This window comes from Bos indicus, chromosome 12 (genome assembly GCF_029378745.1).
Source record: "Bos indicus isolate NIAB-ARS_2022 breed Sahiwal x Tharparkar chromosome 12, NIAB-ARS_B.indTharparkar_mat_pri_1.0, whole genome shotgun sequence".
Classification (NCBI taxonomy): Eukaryota; Metazoa; Chordata; class Mammalia; order Artiodactyla; family Bovidae; genus Bos; species Bos indicus.
In genome coordinates, this window is record NC_091771.1 from 79,950,496 (window position 1) to 79,975,750 (window position 25,255).

The following is a 25,255-nucleotide window of genomic DNA, read 5'->3' on the forward strand; positions in this document are numbered from 1 at the left end:
AAGCTAGTATGTAAAATATGTCTTTCTAAAAAAGCTGATTGGTGAACTTGTAGACTTGCAAATGTTAACATAAGAACAGTTAGCGTTTGGTGTTGCTGAAACTTGTAACCATCAGTCACTTCTTTCTGCCCACTAAACTAACTGGGTAGGCAGGTGCAAATGTTAAAAAATCTAACATTGCAATTGACACTAATTGGCATAGTTGTTGGCAGTCTTATCAGAAAGCAAAGGGCTGAATGGTTGAATGGGTTTAGAGAACTTGAATGATAATAAGCATTTTTATATGCATCTTGAATTACTTTTGTGACCCAGACTAACAGGAACACTTCATTGTGACCTCATCCTTCAATGAATAGAAATTATAGGAAGCATAATATGCCGTGTGCGTGTGTGATTACTGATTGTTCTTCGGGTACCCTTTTACAGCTCTCTGCCCCATTACCCACTTTCCACCTCTCCCTACCCGCCTTCCAGGGCTCAGAGAAACCAAAGTTTATGTGTGGAATAGAAAAGAACTATATTATACTGAATATAAAATTATTTTTTGATTTTTTTGCCAAAAACTAGATGAGCATCATCAATAGTTTAGGCTAAACTTAAGAAAGTGTATTAATTGAGTTTATGGATAAAATGAGAAGACTGGGATTTGCTTCTAAGTGTTCTTGGAGCAGGCGGGGGAATCAACAGGGATATAGATGAAACAAGATCAGCTTTGAGTGGGAAAGTTTTGAGCGTGAGTGATGAAACTGTAGAGGTTTATTAAGCTGTTCTGTCTTCTACATATGTTCGAAATTTTCCACCACAGAAGGGTGCTTGTTTGTTGGTTGGTTTAATATGCTCAGTGACCTTACCCCCTACCGTTAGGTCTTCTATATTTGGCCAGATCCTTCGCAGTACCTGCTTTAAGATTTTTTCCCAATTCCTTTCATCAAAAATGACTTATTAAAGTCAGTGCTAATAACCTGATAAACCAATCTGTGTGCCCATGCACAAATGAGTTAATGTCTAGAGAGAGTGATTATAATAGGAGCTTTCTAAAGACGCTTCCTTAATTGAGAGAGATGGCTCCGGGTGGAATTTTTAATCACTGGGGTGGGTCTTCTTGCCTGTTCTGTGTGGGGACCACCCTTCACAGAAGTGTTAACAATTGTAGTGTTGTGTAATGATTGATCTTAGCATTTTTGTGCTGGAGATAATGATGTACTTTCCTTCAGCAGAAATAATTTCCGTAAAGAAAATGTTTTTCTTTAGGTGAGTTAGGAGGGTGTGACTCTTGTGTATCTTATCTTTGTTCCTGTAGGTGTTTCCATGTGTTTTTGGTCCCCTCTCTATCTGCAAATGATTTAGAATTACCTGTGTTGAAAAGTAGAGTTGAGTCTTATTTCCTTGAATCAAAGGTCCCTTTGCAAAGGAGTATCTAGGGAGAGAAGCTTGCTAGAGACTTCAGCTTGAAAATTAGGGGCTGAAAACAGTTACTGTAACTGCTCTGTCTGTCTTCTGGTTATTACATAGATGAGTAGTTTATGTAAATTTTGTACTCTGGTTTTGATCAAAGTCCCCTTGAGATCTAATATCAAGTAAACATAACCTTTGTGTAAGGTGTTTTAAAATGTTGATTCTTGACTAGTAGGAGGTGGAGAAGCCAAGAGACAATTTTAGACTGTTACTTCTTTTCCCATGCTTTTGGGCTATCCAGAGAATTGATTTGGGTTACTCCTTATTTCAAAGTAGCATTGCTTGAAATATTTTAGATTTTTAAATAACTTTCTAAGGAATTAAAATATAAAAACAATTTCACTATTTCTTTTTTAGTTTGTAGCTCTGGAGGAATGAGTGTTGTTTGCTCATTAATTTCCTATACCATTCTCAATCGTTCTCCATTCATCCCTTTCCTTGTTAGCTTTTCGTTTGGCCATGATGGGTGTATTGTGTCTGGTAACTGCTACCAAAACTGGTGTATTATATTAGCCCTGCCCTTTTTCAAGGCTCCTGGAAAAGTGCCAGGCTTATTCTCCTTTCCATTTGGGAGCATAGTTTTACAAATAAAAGAATGGTCTTACTTTGTTTGTAGTCATCAGAATTAAAATGATTTATCTAACAATTTGAATGGATAATTTTATTTGGGTGGACATGAAAGTGAAACCCTAGAGATGGGATAGAATTTTAAGTAGCATTTTAAATTTGTTTTGAAATTTAGTCTGTCTCCAAATGAGATATGTTAAATGTGCTTGGGTGTATACGTGTGAGTAAAGTTTGGAGTGTTCATCTCTGAAATACTAGATCCTTTGTAGGTTTTGTTTCACAAAAGGGTTAGTGGAGTCCTTTATGTAGTTGGATAACTTTAATTTGCTATTATAAGCACATATGGATTTTAAAGTACGAGAGTTATCAACACTTTATAGGACATTATGACTAATCATATTTTTATTTAAAAGTTACTTTACTAGTTTTACCAAAAGCTGTCTTGGGTGTCAAGAATCTAAAACAAAAGCCACTTATCTGTATGACGTATATAACAGGTGCTTAAGCAAGTCATATGCTTTTATTTGCTTTATGTTGGGATATTTAAGTTAAAAACATAGTTTTGGGAGTTTTCTAGTAATTCTGTAATCATGAAAATAAAAGATTTTCTATTTCACTGAATTAGATCATTTTTGTTTTTAATAAATAAATATTAGTCTAGGACACTCCAGTCTTCACCATCAAAGCAGTGTGCTAAGCTCTTCACGATTGACATGAAGGAACAGGGCATTCAGTAGGCCTCATGAAGTGTTTTGGGAAGTGTTGGGATTAGTACACTAACAATTGTGACATAAGGCGTAATGTGATAAGTGCATAGAAAAAAAAACATGTAATAGAAATTCAAAGACAAGAAAGATGCTGTCCAGTTTAGCAGAGGATTAGAGATGATGTTGGTGGGTTCAGGGAGAATGGAGCAGTAAGACAGGAGCAAACTGAGGAAATAAAGAGCTTACATCCTAGATAATGAAGAATGGATGGTAGATGTCTATTGAGCCGAGTTGACTGTTTCACGTTTAGTAAACAGTGGGAGTAAAGATCAGGGAATAGGGTCTTGTGCACCTCTGCTGAGTAAGAGAAAGGGAACGACAGGAATGAGAGGTTGCCAGATGGAGACATCAGTACCCAAGATCTTGAGGGCTGTGTTGAGACTTATATTTATTAAGCAACCAGAAGCCAAGGAAGATTTTGAGCTGAAGTTTTAAAAAACATGTTTTTGCTTTTTTTTTAAAGGACATAAAATGTATACTGATTTTGGGAAGAGTAAATACGCTATACTACAGTTTCTTAGTGTATCTATGAGGAATAATGTCACTGAAGGTTGCAGAGGCTGAGAGGACAGAACCACTGAATACTCTTTTATAGTAGAAACATAGAAAACAGAATATCAGATATATTTGCTTTAGGCTGGAAGAAATGGTCTATTTGGACAAACTCTGCGTGTCTCTGGATAGTTCTGGAATGTCGAACAGTCACAGAGAGATATTATATAACGTAGATAACAGCACAGAATAGCACATCACAGTGACAGCATATGGGAATTTAGAAGAGGGAAGACTTAAAACACTGCTGTGAAGTCCCGTAACCCACTGGGATCCTGTGGTGGTGAACCACCAGCTGAGGCAATGGGACTTTATTGGGGAATTATCTGTGCTAGCAAAGTACATATGAAAAGCAAAATAAATGCTAATAGGAATCAGGTGAAATCAAAAGGCTAGATAATGGAGGAGGTATTCATGGAAGGACAAGAAGGATGGAAGAACAAACAAAAGTAGGTATGCTTGGAAACGGAAACAAACAGATTGAGAATGATCAGTACTGTGGGAGAGTACATGTGTCAGTAAAGGGGACCACCGCCGACAGGTAGCATGTATTGAGGACTTTTGTGCCAGATACTGCTCTGAGTGCTTGACCTTTTCCTCACAACCGCTTTGTGAGAATAGATGTGACGTATGAAGAAACAGGCACGAATAATTGGGTGACTTGTGGAGCTGAGGTTCAGACACAGGCATTCTGACTGTTGAGGACAGTGCTACAGAGAAGACACCGGATTCCACCACCATTCGGTAAACTTGGAGAAGTTAAGTCAGTTTCAGATGCTCGACGTGTTAAGCTCCTCTACCTAGAGAGGTTCATTAAGCTGATCTAATTTACAACAGTATGTGCAGAGAATAACCCTTTCCAACACCAATCCAAAAGAAAGTACTACTATAATTAAACTGTGAGCAAAATAATGTAGGATTTAAAAAAAAAAATCCAACTGAAATCCAAGTTGTTACTGATGAATTAACGAGGCTATAATTAAACAGAAACTAGTCAACCTGGCTGATTGTAGATCTGTACCTAAACTTTGTTTCGGCAGTTCACATCCTTTAAGATATATTTAATTACATTTCTAATACATTCATACTTAATGTAATCTTTTGTGACAGATTAACAGATCTTCATCATCATTATGTCTAATTCCTCTTGATGTTGATGTTTTTGTCATTATTACACATACACTTGGAAAAGAAATAAGACTTTCAAGGTGATAAGGAATAAACTCATGGAAAATGGTGGTCTCTGTTTGTTTTCAGAAAACAAGTTTTCTCATTTCCCTCTAGAAGGGCAGGAGAGGTATCATAACCGTGTTTTAAAATAGTAAAGTATTTTAGTAAGTAGAGGAACAGGATAAAGAAAACCTACTCCCTTAGTCTTGTATTAATATTTAAGACTATTATTGTCCATACTAAAATACTAAAAAATATTCCTTACTATAATAAAATAAAATGAGTTATTTTTCTCATAGTTTACTGGAGAAATAAATGCAGAGGTAAATAACTTTGCAAAGTTAATAGATATAAATGATATGAAAAGTAGGCCAGGGAAGCCTGGTGTGCTGCAGTCCGTGGGGTCGCAGAGAGTCGGACACGACTTAGCGATTGAACAGCAAATGTGAAAATTACGTGCTTCTTATTTTCAATATCCTAACTTCTGGAATTTTTTAAAAAGTATATTTGTATTCTATATATCCAACAGCAGTTTATGTGAAAGTCAGTGAACTGTGATAATGTTGGGTGGTGGTATTGTCCCACTTTAATCAACTGCGTCATGTATAGATTCCTTTGTTATTAGGGAGTGTGGATGAACCTTATCTATTTGACACACATCTAATAATCATATTTTTGTAAACAGTACTTACGAGATAAAAGCCAAAAGAACCAGTAGCTGTCTTTCTATAGAGCCGTTTTCTTTCAAGGTAAAATACACACTGCGTGACCACTGTGGTCAAACATTGTGTCTCAGTATTTAGATTTACTTTGGTTACTTTTGCTTTTGACATGTGGATTTCAGTCATACACTCAGGAGAATTATAAGATAGTTGCTTCTATAACTTACACACTTTGTATGGTTCTGTAATTTCCCAACACATGAAATAAAAGGAAGAGAGGGTTGGGCCAGAGTATATGATTTCCAGGATCCTTTCTAGCGTAATAGTGAAATCAGAAAACTGCAGATCTTTTTCCACTTTTTTTTGCAGAGTGATTATTTTTAAGATTAACTCTGAAAGCCTATTAAAGGGGCAGGAACTAGTTATTCCTTTCTGAGAATTAGTTATGGCTTGATTAACAAGTCTTTCTCATCCTTCATATTGTTTCCAGAAATAGAATCAAGATACAAGATCAAAGTCTTTTTAAACTAGTGGAACACCTTGATTTTTATCTTCAATTTAACTCTGTGCTAATCAACTTAACATTTGATGACAAAAAGCGAATTTAGAATTTGTGTGTGACCCAAACAAAGACTTTTATGGCAAATCACAAACACTTCTTACAGCCAGTATGGTCCCAAATTTTTATTATCTTTGGAAATGCTTTTTGGCAAATGTTTTGTTTTGTAGGTCTTACATTCCTAATGTTGAAAAAAACTGTTTAGCAGGTGCGTACTCCAATAGAAGCTGTAACTGTGTCATGAGGTATCTCGGAGGAAGTGCTTTTTTGTTTTTTAATCGTAAAGGATGTAAGTAATCTCTCTCATATGTCAGATTAGTTTAGGGTGTGTACTTTCTTTTTCCCTTATGATTACGTAGATAGGAAAATTGAATGTTCCAAACAACTCATGGAAAATATTCCACATCAACATTATCTGTACAATAAAATGCTTTTAATGGAATACGAAGTTACAGGTAGATTTGCTAAACATGAGAAAATGCTTTCTTAAAATAGGAAAGACATTGTTTTTGAGCTGCTGTTTTCAAGCATCGTAAATATTCTTACTATGAACAATTTTCAACTGAGCTGATCTCTTTGATTAAGCTGGGGAAAAGTTACCAGAAAAGAGTGTGTTGAGATGAATTTCATGAATTCCACCCACCATAGCCTTGCTCTGGTTAATCCAAGTTGATAATGTCAGTGTTTTAAATAGAATATAATTTTTAAATGATTACAGAATGTTGTGAAATATGGTATCTTTATACAGAAGATCACCGTGTTATATGTCTTTTTAAGAGTTTACAGTTTTCAAAGCAGGCAGGACCTCCATTGGGATATTCTAAGGTTGTTTTTATTTTCCCTTCATTTCTGATTTTGTAAAAGATCAGTTTTGTGATTATTCTGCTTATGGTGAGGAGAACCAATTATATATATGGAAGCATGTATGTGGGAAGGCTGGTCTCTCACAGTGGTCCAGGTGTGAGATGGTAGCACGTTTGGCTAAGATGGTAGTGGTGCAGATGGAGAGGAGGTGGGCAGTTTGAAAGCCTAGTCATCTGTTAGCCTAAATATCCAGTCATCTGTTATCCTAAATCTCCTTTCTCTGTTGTTCAACATGAACTCTCTACTTGCTCTCTACCTTCTCCACTGTGCCTTTTGTATCTCTTGCTTTGTCATCAACAAACTCCCCTGGATTCTCAGCCGTTTCTCTGAATGTTTCACTTCTTACTTGCCTGAACAGAGGGAAATCTGGCAGGAGAGTTAAACCTGGCTGGAGAGTTTCTCAGACAGTGTGCACCTTGGAGCTGGGAGGTGGGACTGGTTTTCTCCCGGTTTCATTTGAGACCACTGTTCCCCTCCCTCTTGTAAAACCATTGTTCTTTGAAGCTCATATCAATGGTCTGCATCACCACCTCCCCCTCCTCTTGTCAACCTTCATGTTCCCTGCCCTGAGTCCCTCCCCTTGCAGCTGAAGACTAGCAGCCAGTTCAAGGTCTGTCTCTCTGCCTCAATACAACCATTAGTCCTTATGTTTGCCCTTCATTCATGGATTCACTCCTGTTTTTCTATCTATTTCTGCTTTATTGACTATGCCAAAGCCTTTGACTGTGTGGATCACAGTAAACTGTGGAAAGTTCTGAAAGAGATGGGAATAGCAGACCACCTGACCTGCCTCTTGAGAAACCTGTATGCAGGTCAGGAAGCAACAGTTAGAACTGGACATGGAACAGACTGGTCCCAAATAGGAAAAGCAGTACGTCAAGGCTGTATATTGTCACCCTGCTTATTTAACTTATATGCAGAGTACATCATGAGAGACGCTGGGCTGGAAGAAGCACAAGCTGGAATCAAGATTGCCAGGAGAAATATCAATAACCTCAGATATGCAGACGATACCACCCTTATGCCAGAAACTGAAGAACTAAAAAGCCTCTTGATGAAAGTGAAAGAGGAGAGAGGAAAAAGTTGGCTTAAAGCTCAACATTCAGAAAACAAAGATCGTGGCTTCTGGTCCCATCACTTCATGGGAAATAGATGGGGAAACAGTGGAAACAGTGACTGGCTTTATTTTTTGGGTCTCCAAAATCACTGCAGATGGTGACCGCAGCCGTGAAATTAAAAGACGCTTACTCCTTGGAAGGAAAGTTATGACCAACCTAGACAGCATATTAAAAAGCAGAGACATTACTTTGTCAACAAAGGTTCGTCCAGTCAAGGCTGTGGTTTTTCCAGTGGTCATGTATGGATGTGAGAGTTGGACTATAAAGAAAGCTGAGCGCCGAAGATCTGATATTTTTGAACTGTGGTGTTGGAGAAGACTCTTGAGTCCCTTGATCCAAGTAGATCCAACCAGTCCATCCTAAAGGAGATCAGTCCTGGGTGTTCATTGGAAGGACTGATGTTGAAGCTGAAACTCCAATACTTTGGCCACCTGATGCGAAGATCTGACTCATTGGAAAAGACCCTGATGCTGGGAAAGATCGAGGGCAGGAGGAGAAGGGGACAACAGAGGATGAGATGGTTGGATGGCATCACCAACTCCATGGACGTGGATTTGGGTGGACTCTTTGAGTTGGTGATGGACAGGGAGGCCTGGTGTGCTGTGGGTTCATGGGGTCGCAAAGAGTTGGACACGACTGAGTGACTGAACTGAACTGGACTGATTGCTCTGTTGGCCAAATTGAAGTTTTAAAAGAACAGCTACCATTTATTATGTGCTATTAGTGAAAGATCTAAAGTAGGTGTTGATTACATGAGGAATTAGGCAGTTACACTTCTCCTCACTGGAAAGATTTTTAATATATAAAATACATATGCATATGTAATTTTGTAAATTTGTAAACTAATGTAAAATTCAAAAAGTATGAGTGGATTGGCAGTGAAAAGCATGCTTCCCTTTCCTGTTTCTCAGCTACTCTGATTCTCTTACACATCTTTCAAGTGGTGTTCTCGGTGTTTAAAACACAAACTTGGCTGTCCAGTGGTTAAGACTCTGCACTTTCATTGCTGAGGACACAGGTTCAATCCCTAGTTGGAGAACTAAGATTCATTCTACAAGCTGTGTGTGCACTGTGGCTATAAAGTGAAAAAAACAAAACAAGCACACATTTAACATTTTTTTTCTTAATTAATGATAGCATATTATAAATAATATTCTGCGTCTTCTTGGGGATGTTTTCATATCTATGTACAGAGATGCCTCATTTTTAAAGAAGGTGTTCATATATGGTGCAGGTTATGTTTTAGGATACACTCTTAAGGACAGGTTGGCTGAGTATAAAAGGAAAATGTTGGGAGACAACCTTTAATTTTTTTAGTACTTAGAGCACATTGCTCTGTGGTTTTCTGTATCCGTGTTGCTCTTGAGAAGTTTAGGCCAACCTGAATTTTTTCCTTGCTTGTGCATGATTTCTTATTTTTGCCTAAATATCCACATAATTCCTTCTTTATTCTTAAAGATAAGCATTGATCTACAGATTTAATATTTTGTTTATTTTGCAAAGCTTTCCCCCATTATATCCTTTAATCTACACTTCTTCCTTCTTTCAGTGGCTGGGGCTGGGCTGCACCACATGATTTGTGGAATCCTCGTTTCCTTACCAGGGATTGAACCTGGGCCCTCGGCAGTGAAAGTGTGGAGCTTTAACCACTGGTTTGCCAGGGAATTCCCTATTCTTCTTTGCTTGTAGTACTTTTGAAGGAGAATTGGTCCAGTCCTTGTCTTTCTTTTTAGTCACATTTATTCTATTTTTGGTGCTTCTTAACGTTGCTTTTATCTCTATAATGTTATTTTTCTCTTCATTTTTTTCCTGAGTTCTACCAGCTTGATTTTCATTTCCTTCTGTTGTTGTTTAATCTCTTCTTTGAACCTTTGTTTTTCTTCTTTGAGCTCATTTTTTTTTTTTTTTTTTCAAAGAAGGGTCACGTTTCCTATGACTGTCTTTGAGACTTTGGAGAATTATTTATCTGAACTCTTCCTGTATTTCTTTGAGGAGTTCTTGTGTTGAATGCTCTTAATTTACCTTTTTTTTTTTTTTTCTCAAAATTTTGGGGAAAATTCTTTGCAGAGATCCAATATTGATTGTTTTCTGATTATTATTTATGTTGCAGTGGTGTAGGTGGTTGGCTGTACATATAGGTTGCTTGCAGCTTTTCCTTGTCAGGCCGGGTACCCTAACTCTGTCTCAGACCTGTTACTTCCTTTGCCCTCGATTTCATTTCCCCTCAGTTTTCAGCACTGAGATAACAGGGTGGTTCTTTATGCCAGGTTCTCAGTGTTGCACTAGTGAAATAAATGCCATTTAGCCTCTGTGTCTGCTGCTTAGTCACTTCAGCTGAAAAATTACGTGTGAACAGTATGTTTGGCATGGTAACAAGGATTCTTCATGTCTGCCTCCACCTCTCTGTGGTGTTGAACTGTGGTTTAAAGAGACATTCCCTACCTCTGTATGGCTTATACTTACATCTAGCTTCCACTTACGGAGAAGGCAATGGCACTCCACTCCAGTACTCTTGCCTGGGAAATCTAATGGATGGAGGAGCCTGGTAAGCTGTAGTCCATGGGGTCGCTGGGGGTCGGGGACAACTGAGCGACTTCGCTTTCGCTTTTCACTTTCATGCATTGGAGAAGGAAATGGCAACCCACTCCAGTGTTCTTGCCTGGAGAATCCCAGGGACGGACAAGCCTGGTGGGCTGCCATCTATGGGGTCGCACAGAGTCGGACACGACTGAGGTGACTTAGCAGCAGCAGCTTCCACTCATCTAATGACAGCATCAACAGAATCTGCATCTGCTGTTCAGAATTATGGTTTTCTGTCATTTGTTTGATGTTGTTTAGAAATCTGTCTGTTGCTTGGGGGCTGATGAGGTATATAATGGCTTTCGGCATGTTCTCATCCTCACTTAACATTTGCAGATCTGTTTCCTAGTTTGGGATTTGGAGCTGTCCCTTCAGTTAGATTGTGAGCATGCACGTTCACATTCATTACTTATCAGGTGTATAAGGAAATATAGTTTCTTTATCACATATGATCCTTAGTAGGGGGTGAGGGGGAAGAAAAGCTTGCTAATAAGCAGGGTCTTGGTCTCTTTTGGTTTGGCTAGCTCCTTCTAGGCACCGGAGTACTTTAGGCTTCTTCCCCTCTCTCCCCTCCTTCCACTGAGGCATGGAGTCTGGATACATGTGAGAGGGGCCAGTGGGAATGTGGTCACAGTGGCCTCATAACTGTGGAGGTGGGACAGAGAACTCAGACCCCCAGTGTCCCCACAAGGCTTTGCTGCGAGGACCTGGACCAGTGACTGCGGATCCTATTTGTCATCAAAGAGGCTTCTTGCTACCTGTAGCCCTGCTTACTGTTTGCCTTGAAGCTGTATAATTTGTGGTCTTCTGTGACTGTCTTCTTGCAGTTAGCATGTTTTCAATGTTCATCTGTGTTGTAGCATGTATTAGTATTTCATCTGTTTTAATTGCCAAGTATATAATATGCTGTTGTGTGGATATATCGTGTTTTATTCAGACAGTCATACAATCCATGGGGTTGCAAGAGGCAGACATGACTGAAGCGACTTAGCACGCACGCACAACAGTGGTTTACTTCAGGGCGTAATAACCCGGCTCCTCCTTTAAGGGGATCTGAGTAGGTGAAATACTTTTCTCAGTTCCCCTTCATGTGCCCAAAAGACAGCGATTGTGGTTTCCTTGTGAGCCCGTCTGACTTGAAATTAATATCAACTACAGATTTTAAATGCTTATCATTCAAAAGCTTTCTTTACAACATCTAACTTTCTCTTTTTAACAAACAAAACTTCTATAATTGATTGGTGAGCTTCTCTAAACTTTTAAATTTAGAATTATTTTAAAGCAATATTTCAGTTTTAGAAGACATTTTTAGCATTTACTGTTTGTAAAACTCTTACTTTTGAGAACTTCTTTTGGAACTCTTTTATTGCATAAGGAGATACTTAATTTGGGGGTGAAAGCTGAATAGCATGATTTAAAGGATATTAGTGCTGCTTTAATCAAAACTGCAGCCTTTTCTGCTTCTTACATCTTTATCATGTAGTAGTTTAATAGTAAGTAATATATGAGTAATATATAAGTAATATATGAGATATTATTATCTGACCTTATTTTTAAAACTATTTTAAGGGTAGGACAATAAAATTATTAAGAGATAGGGGAAGAAAGAAAATATTTATGACCTACCCTGACAAGCATATTGGTTAAGACTTTCATATGTTAACTTATTTAGCACCCTCTCAGATAGCCATTTTTACTGTATTATGGTTTGGAACTGAAGCTCAGAGAAGTTAAATACACCAACTTAGTATACAACATTCATTTGATAAAACAGCAATGTCAAGTGAGTCCCAAGTCAGTGATTCCAAAGCCGTTGTTTTTTTCTTGCCTGTAACTGAATTCTACTTTGTGTGCAGAGAGGCCACTAAACCTGGAAATTCAAGCCAGTGCCTGATGTATGTCCTACTGATACTTTATTACATAGCCAGTAACCTTTGTTTTTAGACTTCATGACCACATTAGAGGGGAAATATATATACATAAATGGCTTCCCAGGTGGCTCAGTGGTAAAGAATCCACCTGGCAGTGCAGGAGATGCCAGTTCAATCCCTGGGCTGGGAAGATCCCCTGGAGAAGGAAGTGCAGCCCACTCTAAGTATACTTGCCTGGAGAGTCCCATGGACAGAGAAGCCCGGCAGGCCAAAGTCCATGGGTTCACAAAGAGTCCGACATGACTGAGCAACTGAGCACACACTCAAATAACTATCCAAATGTATAGGTAGGCACATATTCTTCTAAACAGTACAAGTCTGTGTGTCTTTGATTTTAGTGAGTATCTTTTAATAGGATTGGTAGTCAAAGAATTGTTAAGGATCATGTATATTTTCCCTTCCCTCTCATATTGAAGAATTAGGGAATGGGTGAATGAAAAGGAAGAAATGAGGAATGATACTTTCAAGTTAGCTTTGAGTTGTTTTTCCTTTCAATTGCTTTTATTTACTTGGCTATTAAAATGTTTCTGCTAAGAATATCTGTTTTAGAAGATTGTGGGCTTTGGGGGATAACTCCATGAACAATGACTTGATGAAATTAGTCATTTATGATGGACAATAATATGGCAGAAGTTTGCAAAGTTCAAATAGACTTTTAATATTCAATGCCAAAGAATTGTGCCTAATTAAAGCTTCGGTTTAATTAAGATAACAATGCATAGTCCTTCATTAAAATTAACACAGGAAAAGTTCTTTCTTGGTCCTTGGAGAGGATATTATATGCAAGCCCTGTTGTGTGGGTTGCAAAGTGTCACTGAAATTTATATGCATTACTTGTCTAATTGCGGTAAATGTAGCATGTCCAGATAGGTTTAGAGTTAGAAGGCTGTTTGTTACTTGCTGGAAATCACTCGAAACCTCAGTACCCAGAGGCAGCTGTGCCCAGGCCCTTCGCCTCTCCCCAGAGATGCCTGCGAACACTCTCGCTGGACCCTGTCTTTCATGGCGGGAGCAGTAAACGTGACAGGCTGTTTGGGGAGCCATCTGTTTAGGATGGCTGCTGCTTTGTATGCAGCAATGAACTTGAGATCAGTTCTCTGTCTTTCTTCATGGTAACAGTCTTCTTTGGTGTCACAACAGGTGGAAGTTGATGGGTCGAAACTAAATGTGACCAGCACGTGGAACCTGGCTTCACCCTTGTTGTCTGTCAACGTTGATGGCACTCAGAGGACGATACAGGTAAACGTTCTGATGAGTTACTTAGAGGCCCCGTCTGTATCCTTACCAGTAGCTGTGTCACTAATACTGACAGATACAGTAGGCGAAGCTACATTTCATCCACCTCAGGCATCTTATAGTGGAGACATTGTTTCTTGTTTTAGAGGATCTTGAGTTGCATCCTGTTCTGAGGAATCCGCTTGTTCCTTTTCCAGGCAATCCAGGAAGGTTATGTATTATATTTTGGTATAAATGAAGCATGCTATGTGCTTTTCTAAAAATATTAGAAGATTAGCAGTTTTCTTTGCCATTTTGGGGTTTTAGTTGTAAAATATGACTTTGTTACTTCTCCTTCCTCTGTAATTGAAATTGTGGGGTATTGGGTCAACAGAAACATGAGCTATTCAGGTTGACTTGCCATAGTACATGGGTGCCTTTTAAAAATTAAGTAATCTTAACTTGTTAACCCTTCTTTTTTTCCCCAATATAAAATTTGTTGTTGCATTGAGGATATGCCTTGAAATCTAGCATTGATTGAATGTTCTTTGACATCGGTGTCCTGTATGTGAAAGTAGAAAATTATGAAAACAGATTCTGCCAAAATTCCTTTACCTCACCACATAGTTGAGGTCCAGGAAAAACAAAACAGAATAGCACAGAACATACGGCTCTCACGTGCAAATAAAAATCGTAAGCCCTCCATAGCATTAAAAAGACTCATTTTTTTTCGTTTCTATGAAAATGTTTTTGCATTCTCTTAACTTGATTTTACACAGGAAACTGATTTTTTCTAAAACCTAGAGAAATCAAGAAAGTCACAGATAAAGATTATATACCCCAGATTCATACATACTTCTATTAGAAACTGGGGTGTGGGGGATTCTAGACTCTCAATGAATATTAATAACTAAACTCATTTTTAAGCTTCTATTTTATTACCTTTGTGGTTGCAAGAAGCAATGAACTCTCAGTAATGAGCCCTCTATTTAGACTTTGGTTTTGTGACTTGCCCTGGTATGTTTTGTCTCTCTCATATTTTCTTTCTTCTTCGAAGTATGAGGTTAAACACTAAGAGACCCTTGGGAAAATTTCACTGCATAATCTCCTATCAGGGACGTCCAGTTATTCTGTCTTCAGAACACATGGTTTTGCTGCCCTTGTTTATGTGAATGGAATATGTTCTACCCTGGATGTGCTGTGGCTGACATTCATGTGCTTTGTTCTGGGGAACACAGTACATGACCTCTTGGTAGTGAGGAGAGAGAGATACAGAGTCCTGCCCTCCACATCTTTGCATCATGGTATTTTCAGTGTTCTTCTCAATGACTGCACAGGGGTGTCTTACCAGCATTTTTACATGCAAAGTTTCTAGATAAAAATAACACCAGGTATGCATTTGGAATAATCCCCAGAAATATTTTCCCAAGCATAGGAATAATGCTCATTAAATCTCTTTTCATTCTTCATAAGTGCTTTGTTTAAAAAAGAAGTGTTAATGTGACATAAATGGCCCTCAGGGCAGACCCCCTTGACTTTTTGGAGAAGGTTATTACTTCTAGTTAAGTGCTCCATCATTGGGAAAAAAGTAAACTTGGAGAGATGAGTGGTAAACTGGAAAAAAAAAAGTCACTTACCTAGTAAAAGATGAGGAAAATTTTTCCTCATCAGAATAGATGAGTTTTACTTCCTTTCTGTGGGCGTTAATACTGTCAACTCTCTTTTATCTCTAAAATATAATGTGTTCCTGTGAAATTAATAATAATTATAGTAATACATAGCGCTTAATGGGTATAAGTACAGTTCTAAGCATAGCACATTATATTAAGTCATTTCCTTTTCACAAGAACTACACGAAGCAGGTGCTCTTATTTACACTTTGGTAAATGAAGTAACTGAGGCAGAGAGAAGGTAAATGACTTGCTTAGTGTCACACAGCTCTTGGGAAAGAGGACCAGCATTGAATTCCAAGCAGCCTTCTGTAGGATCTGTGCCGAGGCAAGCTAAGTGACCTCCCTGGGATGGCAGCGCCAGGGAGGAGCTGAGCGGAAATTTGAGCCCTGGCCCCGGGGCCCCAGCTTGTGCACTGCTAACCACTGCGCTGTGCAGTGCTTTTCGTTCTCCCACGGAGCTCTGCAGAGACTAATTCATCTCTCATTTATGTTTTAAACCAGTGCTGCTCAGACTTCTGGGTGCTTTGGAATCAAGTGGAAGGTTAAAACTTCTTGGTAAAACTCAAGTGGTTGGACCCACCTGTAGAGTTTATTCTCATGTAGTAGGTGTGGGTGAGGCATGCATTTCTGAGGTCCTAGGTCGTGTTCATGCTGCAGGGGCCACAGTGTGAGAATCACTGCCTTAAATTTACCTTTGTCCTGTAGTCACGTACAGATGTGAGAGCTGGACCATAAAGAAGGCTGAGTGCCAAAGAATTGATGCTTTTGAACTGCGGTGTTGTTCAAAAGCAGTTTGAGAGTCTTCTAAACTGAATAGCCTCTTGATGAGGGTAAAAGAGGAGAGTGAAAAAGCTGGCTTAAAATTCAACATTTGAAAAACTAAGATCATGGCATCCAGTCCCATCACGCCATGGCAAATAGATGGGGAAACAATGGAAACAGTGACAGACTTTATTTCTTTGGGCTCCAAAATCACTGCAGATGGTGACTGCAGCCATGATATTAAAAGACACTTGCTCCTTGAAAGAAAAGCTATAACCAATCTAGACAGCATATTAAAAAGCAGAGATGTTACTTTGCCAATAGAGGTCCATCTAGTCAAAGCTATGGTTTTTCCAGTAGTCAGGTATGGATGGGAGAGTTGAACCATAAAGAAAGCTGAGCACGAAAGATTTGATGCTTTTGAACTGTAGTGTTGGAGAAGACTCTTGAGAGTCTGTTGGACTGCAAGAATATCAAACCAGTCAATTCTAAAGGAAATCAACCCAAATATTCATTGGAAGGACTGGACTGATGCTGAAGCTCCAATATGATGTGAAGAGTCGACTCAATGGAAAAGACCCTGATGCTGGGAAAGATAGAAGGCAGGAAGAGAAGGGGATGACAAAGGATGAGATGGTTGGATGACATCATTGACTCAAAGGACATAAGTTTGAGCAAACTCTTGGAGACAGTGAAGGACAGGGAGGCCTGGTGTGCCTCAGTCCATGGGGTCGCAAAGAGTCAGACATAACTGAGCAACCAAACAACAGCAACAATCAGAGATTAAGCTCGGAGTGATGAGCAGAGTGACTAAGTAGGAGCCAAGGGGTTTGAAGCCTTGTGAGTTACATAGTAGAGATTCTGCTTCATTCTGAGGCCAGTGGGGCCCATGGAAGAGCTTTAGCTAAGAAAGTGATGATGTGAACAAAATTGGAGTTCAGAAAGAGCGTTTTTTGTGGTAGCTGCCGCTGCTGCTGCTTCAGTCGTGTCCGACTCTGTGCGACCCCAGAGACGGCAGCCCACCAGGTTTCTCTGTCCCTGGGATTCTCCAGGCAAGAATACTGGAGTGGGTTGCCATTACCTTCTCCAGGGGATCTTCCTGATCCAGGGATCGGACCTGGGTCTCCTGCATCCCAGGCAGATTCTTTACCACCTGAGCCACCAGGATATTTAGATACAGATTAAAACAACAAACAGTGTATTATTTAGTTATGTGGGTTCTTAGACTTGGTATCAATGGCACCGCACTGTCTAGGCTTCTCGGAGCTGCTTTCCCCTCCAGTGTTACACTTGTAGTTTGGTCCGTGTTAGTGAATGTAGTTTATTCTATGCTATATGTTATTAAGTTATATTAATACACCACAGTTTGTTTATTCTTTCTCTGCTAGAGAGACATTTGTGTTATTTATTTTGTTAACACAAACAATGCTTCTGTGACCATTTTTTTTTACTGCACATTTCCTCTTGAAATAACTGTTTCTTCAAGGAATATACCAGTAGAATGTCTGGGTTTAGGGACTAAGCACCCTTAATCTTACATGGTGATGCCAAATGGTTTTTCCTGTGTGGGTGTACCAATTTACATGCTACCAGTACTCTTGCCTGGCAAATCCCATGGGTGGAGGAGCTTGTGGGCTGCAGTCCATGGGGTCTCAAAGAGTAGGACACGACTGAGCGAATTGACTTTCACGTTTCACTTTCATGCATTGGAGAAGGAAATGGCAACCCACTCCAGTGTTCTTGCCTGGAGAATCCCAGGGACGGCGGAGCCTGGTGGGCTGCCGTCTCTGGGATCGCACAGAGTCAGACACGACTGAAGCGACTTAGCAGCAGCAGCAGCAGTAGTGATAGAGATGATGATATTAGCACTATGAATAATGAGCTAACACTTTTGTTTCCTTTCCATGCCAGGCACTGACTCTTCTAAACACTTCTTTAGTTTATTTAATCCTCACAGCAGTTCAGTGAAGTATGTGGTGTTGTCATTTCTCATGTTGCAGTTGGAGAAACTGAGGCTTGTAGAGGCTCAGTTGCTGGCCCAGGGCATCCTGCTAGTAAATGGAAGAGCCAGAATTCAAACATAGGAATCTGTGCCCTTAACAATTGTTCTTCATGTCGTTTGACCCCTTGATATCCAGGTGACTTAAGTTTTTCCTGACTGAGGGATTTACATAGTACCTCTGTGGTTTTAACGTGTACTGTATTCCCTGATGAGGCTCTGGTGGCTCAGATGTAAAGCATCTGCCTGCAGTGCGGGAGACCTGGGTTTAATCCCTGGGTCAGGCAGATCACCTGGAAAAGGCAATGGCAACCCACTCCAGTATTCTTGACTGGAATATCCCAAGGATGGAGGAGCCTGGTAGGCTACAGTCCATGGGATAGCAAAGAGTCGGACACGACTGAACAACTTCACTTTCATATTCCCTGATTAGTAACAGCATTTAAAAAATATTTTTATTGACAGTCCTGTTTTCTCTTCTGCACAATACCTGTTCATGGCTTTTGCCCTTTTTTTAAAATAAAAAGTTATTTATTTTTTATTTCCTGGCTGTGCTGCATCTTTCTTTCTGCTTGTGGGCTTTCTCTAGTTGTGGCGAGCGGTGGCTCCTCTGAGTTGCGGTGTGTGGGCTGCTCAGTCGGGGCCTTCTCTTGCCGTCGAGGCACAGGCTCTGGGCTCACGGTCTTCAGTGGTCGCAGCTCCCAGGCTCTGGAGCTCAGGCTCAGGAGTTGTGGCCCACGGGCTCCACGACATGGGGGGTCTTCCTAGAGCAGGGATTGAACCTGTGCCCCCTGCGTTGGCCGGCAGATTCTTAATCCCTGGACCGCCAGGGACACCTCGCCCATTTTTTCACGTGACGGTCTTTTTCTTACTGGTTCACAGAAGTTCTTCCGCATTTGTGTGTCCTGAGCCCCCGTCAGTTATTTGTGTTACAAGCAACTTCTCCCAGTCTGTAGCTCGTGTTTTTTTACCTTTTTAAGTTCTACAAGTAAAGTTCTGAATCTGAGATTTAACGTGAGAATTTTCAGTCTTCTCCTTTATGGTTTGTGTAATTTGTATTTATTTAAACAATCCTCTCAATACTCTCAAGCTCCTGCAGATACTTGCCTACATTTTCTTCTATCTTTTATGTCGTGCTTTTCCACATTTAAACCCTTAATCCTTCTGGAATTGATGATTGTGTATGGTGTGAGTTAAGATCCAGTTTTAGGTTTTGAAATATGTTTAGTTTTTAAAATATTTTTATTTAAAACACAAAAACCGTCACTGCTTTTAGTCGTGTTTTTCTCTCCCTCTATTAATAGTCTGCCACCTTCTTAGCTTTCCAACCCCCAAATCTTTAAAAGGCTTTCTGTTTCTGTGAAATGTTTCTCAATTATGTCAATAGAAAAGTGACTTTTTCCATAATATGAAGCACTGGAACTGTATTTGCTTTTGTGAGCTGTCACTCTCATTTGTCGTTTATCTCTGGGGAATCCCTAGCCACTGAAAGTGTGTGATTTTGTGTGTGTCTTTTGCAGGCTAAGGGTCTCAGATGACATTTGAGATACTTTTGCATGTTCATGAAATGGGAGGTGGATGGGGAAGATTCAAGTAAGGAAGTAACGTGAGCTACACATGAAAATAAGGTTGGAGAAGCCAAGTTGTGAACAGAAGGTTAAAGAGTCTATGCTTTTCAATCACCAACGGAGATGTCATTGACACTTTTTGCAGAGGAAAGTAATGTCCATCAGAATGCTGTTGTGGGAGCTTGTGTCTTCACAATAAAAGAGGGGTTACGGGATTGAAATGGGGAGTGGAAAAGTTCATTTAGAAGATATAATATTCGTATTACTTCACTCATGAGGTAATGGGTTCTAAAGTAGGGTGCTGGCAGTTTACAGAAAACAGAGGGCTGTCTTTGGGAGAAGCTGATGATGAGAATTTGACACAGTTTGTTGAATTCTCTATGCATACAGTAGGGATTTCCGGATAGCTCAGTTGGTAAAGAATCTGCCTGCAATACAGGAGACCCCGGTTCAATTCTTGGGTTGGGAAAATCTGCTGGAGAAGGTATAGGATACTCACTCCAGTATTCTTGGGCTTCCCTTGTGGCTCAGCTGGTAAAGAATCCACCTGCAGTGTGGGAAACCTGGGTTGGGAAGATCCCCTGGAGAAGGGAAAGGCTGCCCACTCCAGTATTCTTGCATAGAGAATTCCATAGACTGTGTATAGGCCATGGGATCACAGAGTCGGACACGACTGATTGACTTTCACGCACACATGCATACATTGGGGTACCGTAGCAACCACAAAATCCTGTCTCCCATGAGCACTGGTCTTCTGCTTTGACCATTTTTCTTATTATTTTTAAAATTTGTTTGTATTGGCCTTGCCTGTCATTGTTAGATGGTTATCCTCTTAAAAACAAGGTTTTGAAAGTGAACCCTGCATTCCGTGCTTTCTTACATGCCAAGCCACCCATCATCTGGTGGTGGTGGTTTAGTCACTAAGTTGTGTCTGACTTCATGGTCCCATGGACTGTAGCCCCGCCAGGCTCCTCTGTCCATGGGATTCGTCAGGCAAGAATACTGGAGTGGGTTGCCATTTCTTTCTCCATGGGATCTTCCCCACCCAGGGATCAAACCTGCTTCTCCTGTACCAGTGGGTGGATTCCTTACCACTGAGCCTCCAGAGAAGCCCCCACCAGTCATCTACCAGAGTTCTATGCCAGCCTGAGATCAGATCTGCTGCACTTTTATCAAGATTTTTCTTCCTTCCATACTACTTTGTAACCTCAACAGGATTTTAAAAATTGTGCTAAAATAGACCTAAATTATTAAACATGAAATTTACTATTTTACCCAGTTTCAGGTGTGCAGGTCAGTGACATTAAGTACATTCACACTGGTGTGCCACCATCACCCACTGTCCATCTCTTGAACTTTCTGTCCTCACAAACTGAAACTCTGTTCCCTGAAACAGTACCCGCCCCCCCCCCCCCACCCCGTTCCCCCTCCTCACGGTGCTTGGCAGCCACAGGTCTGCTGTCTGTCACTATGAATTTGACTACCCTAGGCTCCTCAGGGAAGTGCGCTCACAAAGTGTGTGTGTGTTTGAACCTGGCTTATTTCGATGAGCATGTCTTTAAGGTTTACCCGTGTCGTGACACATGTCAAAATTAATTATCAATCATAAAGTACATATATACGTCTCACATTTTGTTTATCCGTTCATCTGTTGATGGACTTTTGGGCTGTTTCTGCCTTTTGGCTGTTGTGGACAATATTGCCGTGAAAATGGGTGTGCAGATACCCCTTCTAGTCCCTGCTTTTAGTTCTCAGGGGTATATGCCCACAATTGGAATTGCTGCATCACAGGGTAATTCTAGGGTAATCTTTTGAAGAAGCTCCATCCTGTTTTCAACAGCAGCTACACTATTTTACACTCCTACCAGCACTACTCAAGGACTAATTTCTGCACATTTTCACCAACACTGTATTTTCTGATCGTTGCTGTTGTTGTAATAGCTCTCCTAATGGATGTGAAGCAGCATCTCATTGTAGGACAGGATTTTCTGGATCGTCATTAAAAAAGCATTCAGGGTACTTCTCAATACTTACCATTTCTTTATTTATTTTACTGTGTAACCAACTAGTTGCATAAATGGAACTCTTTTGCTGCCAGTAGAAGTAACTGTCTTACAACCATTCTTTCAAACTTGTCATCTCAGTTTATTTTTTCCTCCCATGCATAAGCTCACATACACTTCTCACAGTCCACAAAGTTGCTATCAGGTCATAAGCAAAGTCATAGCCTATCTGGCAGAGAATGTGTCTGAAAGTCTAGTTCATTGTAATGTCAAAACTGATTAAAAAAAAAACTAAAACACCTCTCGATTAAAGCTGGTAAAATTTCTCAGACTGAGAAGTGTTTTCAGGGAATACAAGAGTGTTGCTTGCTTCTTTCTTGGTTTATAGCTTCCTCCACTTCCTACCTGCAGTTGCAGGATGGGGGAAGGGTGAGTAGTAACTTGTTGGAGGAACTAGGTTGACCAAGGCACATGGTATTCATTCTTCCCGGGCATGACAAGTGCCCAAAGCTGTCTGGGTCTTCTAGGACATTTTGTGGGTTTGGGAGGAATTCCTCACTTGCACAATGCCCTTAATGCCCTGCTCTGTCTTTTCCTGATTCCTGTCCCTCCTGGTAGGCAGAGTTTCTTAAAGTTACCCAGCGTGGGTCTCTTCTCTGTGATCCACGTCTGGGCCACATGGGTGCCTCACCACAGTCTTGTCTTCTTTCCCTGTTACCAGGAGTCTTGCTTATCCTCCCTAGTGAAAGTGAAAGTGAAGTCGGTCAGTCGTGTCTGACTCTTTGCGACCCCATGGACTGTAGCCTATCAGGCTCCTCTGTCCATGGGATTTTCCAGGCAAGAGTACTGGAATGGGGTGCCATTTCCTTCTCCAGGGGATCTTCCCGACCCAGGAATCAAACCGGGATCTTGAGCATTGCAGGCAGACACTTTACCGTCTGAGCCACCAGGGAAGCCCAAGGTGTCCCTCAAAATCCACGAGTCACAGAAGATCAAGAGAGTCTCATGAATTCCTTGAAGTTTTCAACCTTGAATTCTTAGCTTAAGAATTCATGTCCTCTAATTATTTTTTAACCTCTTTCCTATTGTCTTGAAGTAGGAATGGGTAATTGCTGGTTTTGCCGTTTCTTAGTTTCTTGCCTAGAATGTCCTGCTAGGTAGCGTGGTCTACCATCTTGCTTAAGGATATGTGGGTATTTAACACCTCTCTAGTTTTATTGCTGAATCCCTGTGTCTACACAGTCTTGCCTGATAATCCGGGCTTCCCTGATAGCTCAGTGGTAAAGAATCCGCCTGCAGTGCAGGAGACCCTGCTTCGATTCCTGGGTTGGGAAGATCTCCTGAAGAACAGATAGGCTACCCTCTCCAGTATTTTTGGGCTTCCTTTGTGGCTCTGCTAGTGAAGAATCTGCCTGCAATGCAGGAGACCCCGGTTCGATCCCTGGTTGGGAAGATCCTCTGGAGAAGGGAAAGACTCCCCACTCCAATATTCTGGCCGGGAGCATTCCATGGACTGTGTAGTCCACAGGGTCCCAAAGAGTCGGACACGACTGAGCGGCTTTCACCACCACCACCCTGTATCTACATGGAAAGAGCACTGAACATCTTTATTTGATTAGCTGATAAAATATTAATACTTGGGGAGGAAGCCTTACTTTTGCTTTAGTAGTTGGTTCCCTTCTCCAATCAGGTTACATTTGTCCGTTCACTTTCCTTGTTTCCATTGGTAAGCCTCATGAATTTAATATTATCCATTCATTTCCTTAAAAATAAATAGTATTTTGGCATGTACCATTATTTGGATAATGAATTTTATAAATGACTAAATTGTTTTAATTGGTCTGAATTACCTGTTTCAGTTTTGATTTGACCTTGAATTTCCACCTCCTTGTTGAGTTCCTGGCCCATGTTAAAGCTCAGTAACTGGACGAATGGTTGAGTGGGTGGATGAATGGCTTGTCATCGTTCATTTTTGCAATCTCAGAAATAACTCTGCCGTATCTGTACCTTCATTTTAAGATTGAGATTTCTTCTAAGCCTTCGTCAAATTAAGTTATGTGCATAAGATAGTCTTGTCTTCTTAGCCGTTTTATCGATTCTCTTTAATTCCTGATCTTCCAACATTTGCGAAATCCGTTATCTGTTGGATAGCATGGCGGGTTGGTCTGTGCAGATACAGAATCACTGTATTCCCAGGAACTTGCCCACGAGAGCATCTTGCTTACAGAGCACGTCTCCGTCCAGTCTAGTCCCTGTTTGCCCTCATTGGCCGTGGGAGCCCCTGAGCTGGCGCACACGATCAGTACCACCCATTGATGGTTATCGAGTAGGGTCCACCCAGGCTGTTGCTCATTGCTTCCTTTGCCAGGTGTGCACACACCTTGCTTGCACTCTCTCCCCTGGCATCACTAATTATTCATGGCATGTACCACCTCTTATTCCAGTATGTCCACATGTCTACATGGTACTTTCTTTTTTTATTATGTATTTTAAATAAGATTCGAGAGAATCATACTCTTGGACACAAATTTCCACCATTATTAATAACTTTAAGTCTAGAGCTAATGATACATTTATCTGATGGGGGAAGAGATCATATGTTTGAAATAAGGTAATAAAGAACTGGGGATATAAACCTTAAAAACTCCTGAAGATACTTAAAGGCCCTCTTTAGAATTTTAATACTTTTAAAATCCATTTCTTCATCTAATAATTAAACATTTTCCTTCAAATATTATTGTTCAATGAAAATAAAATGATAGTATTTCATGATTATTTTCTTTTTACTGTTGGAAAAGAAATGCAAAAAAGCAAAATGGCTGTCTGGGGAGGCCTTACAAATAGCTGTGAAAAGAAGAGAAGCGAAAAGCAAAGGAGAAAAGGAAAGATAGAAACATCTGAATGCAGAGTTCCAAACAATAGCAAGAAGAGATAAGAAAGCAGCCTTCAGCGATCAATGCAAAGAAATAGAGGAAAACAACAGAATGGGAAAGACTAGAGATCTCTTCAAGAAAATCAGAGATACCAAAGGCACATTTCATGCAAAGATGAGCTCGATAAAGGACAGAAATGGTATGGACCTAACAGAAGCAGAAGATATTAAGAAGAGATGACAAGAATACACAGAATAACTGTACAAAAAAGATGTTCACGACCCAGATAATCACGACGGTGTGATCACTGACCTAGAGCCAGACATCCTGGAATGTGAAGTCATGTGGGCCTTAGAAAGCATCACTATGAACAAAGCTAGTGGAGGTGATAGAAAAACATCTATTTCTGCTTTATTGACTATGCCAAAGCCTTTGACTGTGTGGATCACAATAAACTGTGGGAAATTCTGAAAGAGATGGGAATACCAGACCACCTGACCTGCCTCTTGAGAAACCTGTATGCAGGTCAGGAAGCAACAGTTAGAACTGGACATGGAACAACAGACTGGTTCCAAATAAGAAAAGGAGTACGTCAAGGCTGTATATTGTCACCCTGTTTATTTAACTTATATGCAGAGTACATGATGAGAAACGCTGGACTGGAAGTAACGCAGGCTGGAATCAAGATTGCCGGGAGAAATATCAATAACCTCAGATATGCAGATGACACCATCCTTATGGCAGAAAGTGAAGAGGAACTAAAAAGCCTCTTGATGAAGGTGAAAGTAGAGAGTGAAAAAGTTGGCTTAAAGCTCAACATTCAGAAAACGAAGATCATGGCATGCGGTCCCATCACTTCATGGGAAATAGATGGGGAAACAGGGGAAACAGTGTCAGACTTTATTTTTCTGGGCTCTAAAATCACTGCAGATGGTGA

The 25,255-nt window shown here is 40.3% G+C and overlaps 1 protein-coding gene across 5 annotated transcripts in view; it reads left to right on the top strand.

The window, feature by feature from the left end:
- Positions 1-25,255, top strand: part of PCCA (propionyl-CoA carboxylase subunit alpha) — a 360,640-nt gene that overhangs the window by 258,333 nt on the left and 77,052 nt on the right. For all 5 annotated transcript variants that reach the window (XM_019971675.2, XM_070799925.1, XM_019971676.2 and 2 more), the window contains one exon: positions 13,366-13,464. In XM_019971675.2, the coding sequence (XP_019827234.2) occupies positions 13,366-13,464 (99 nt within the window). The remainder of the gene's footprint in view (positions 1-13,365; positions 13,465-25,255) is intronic.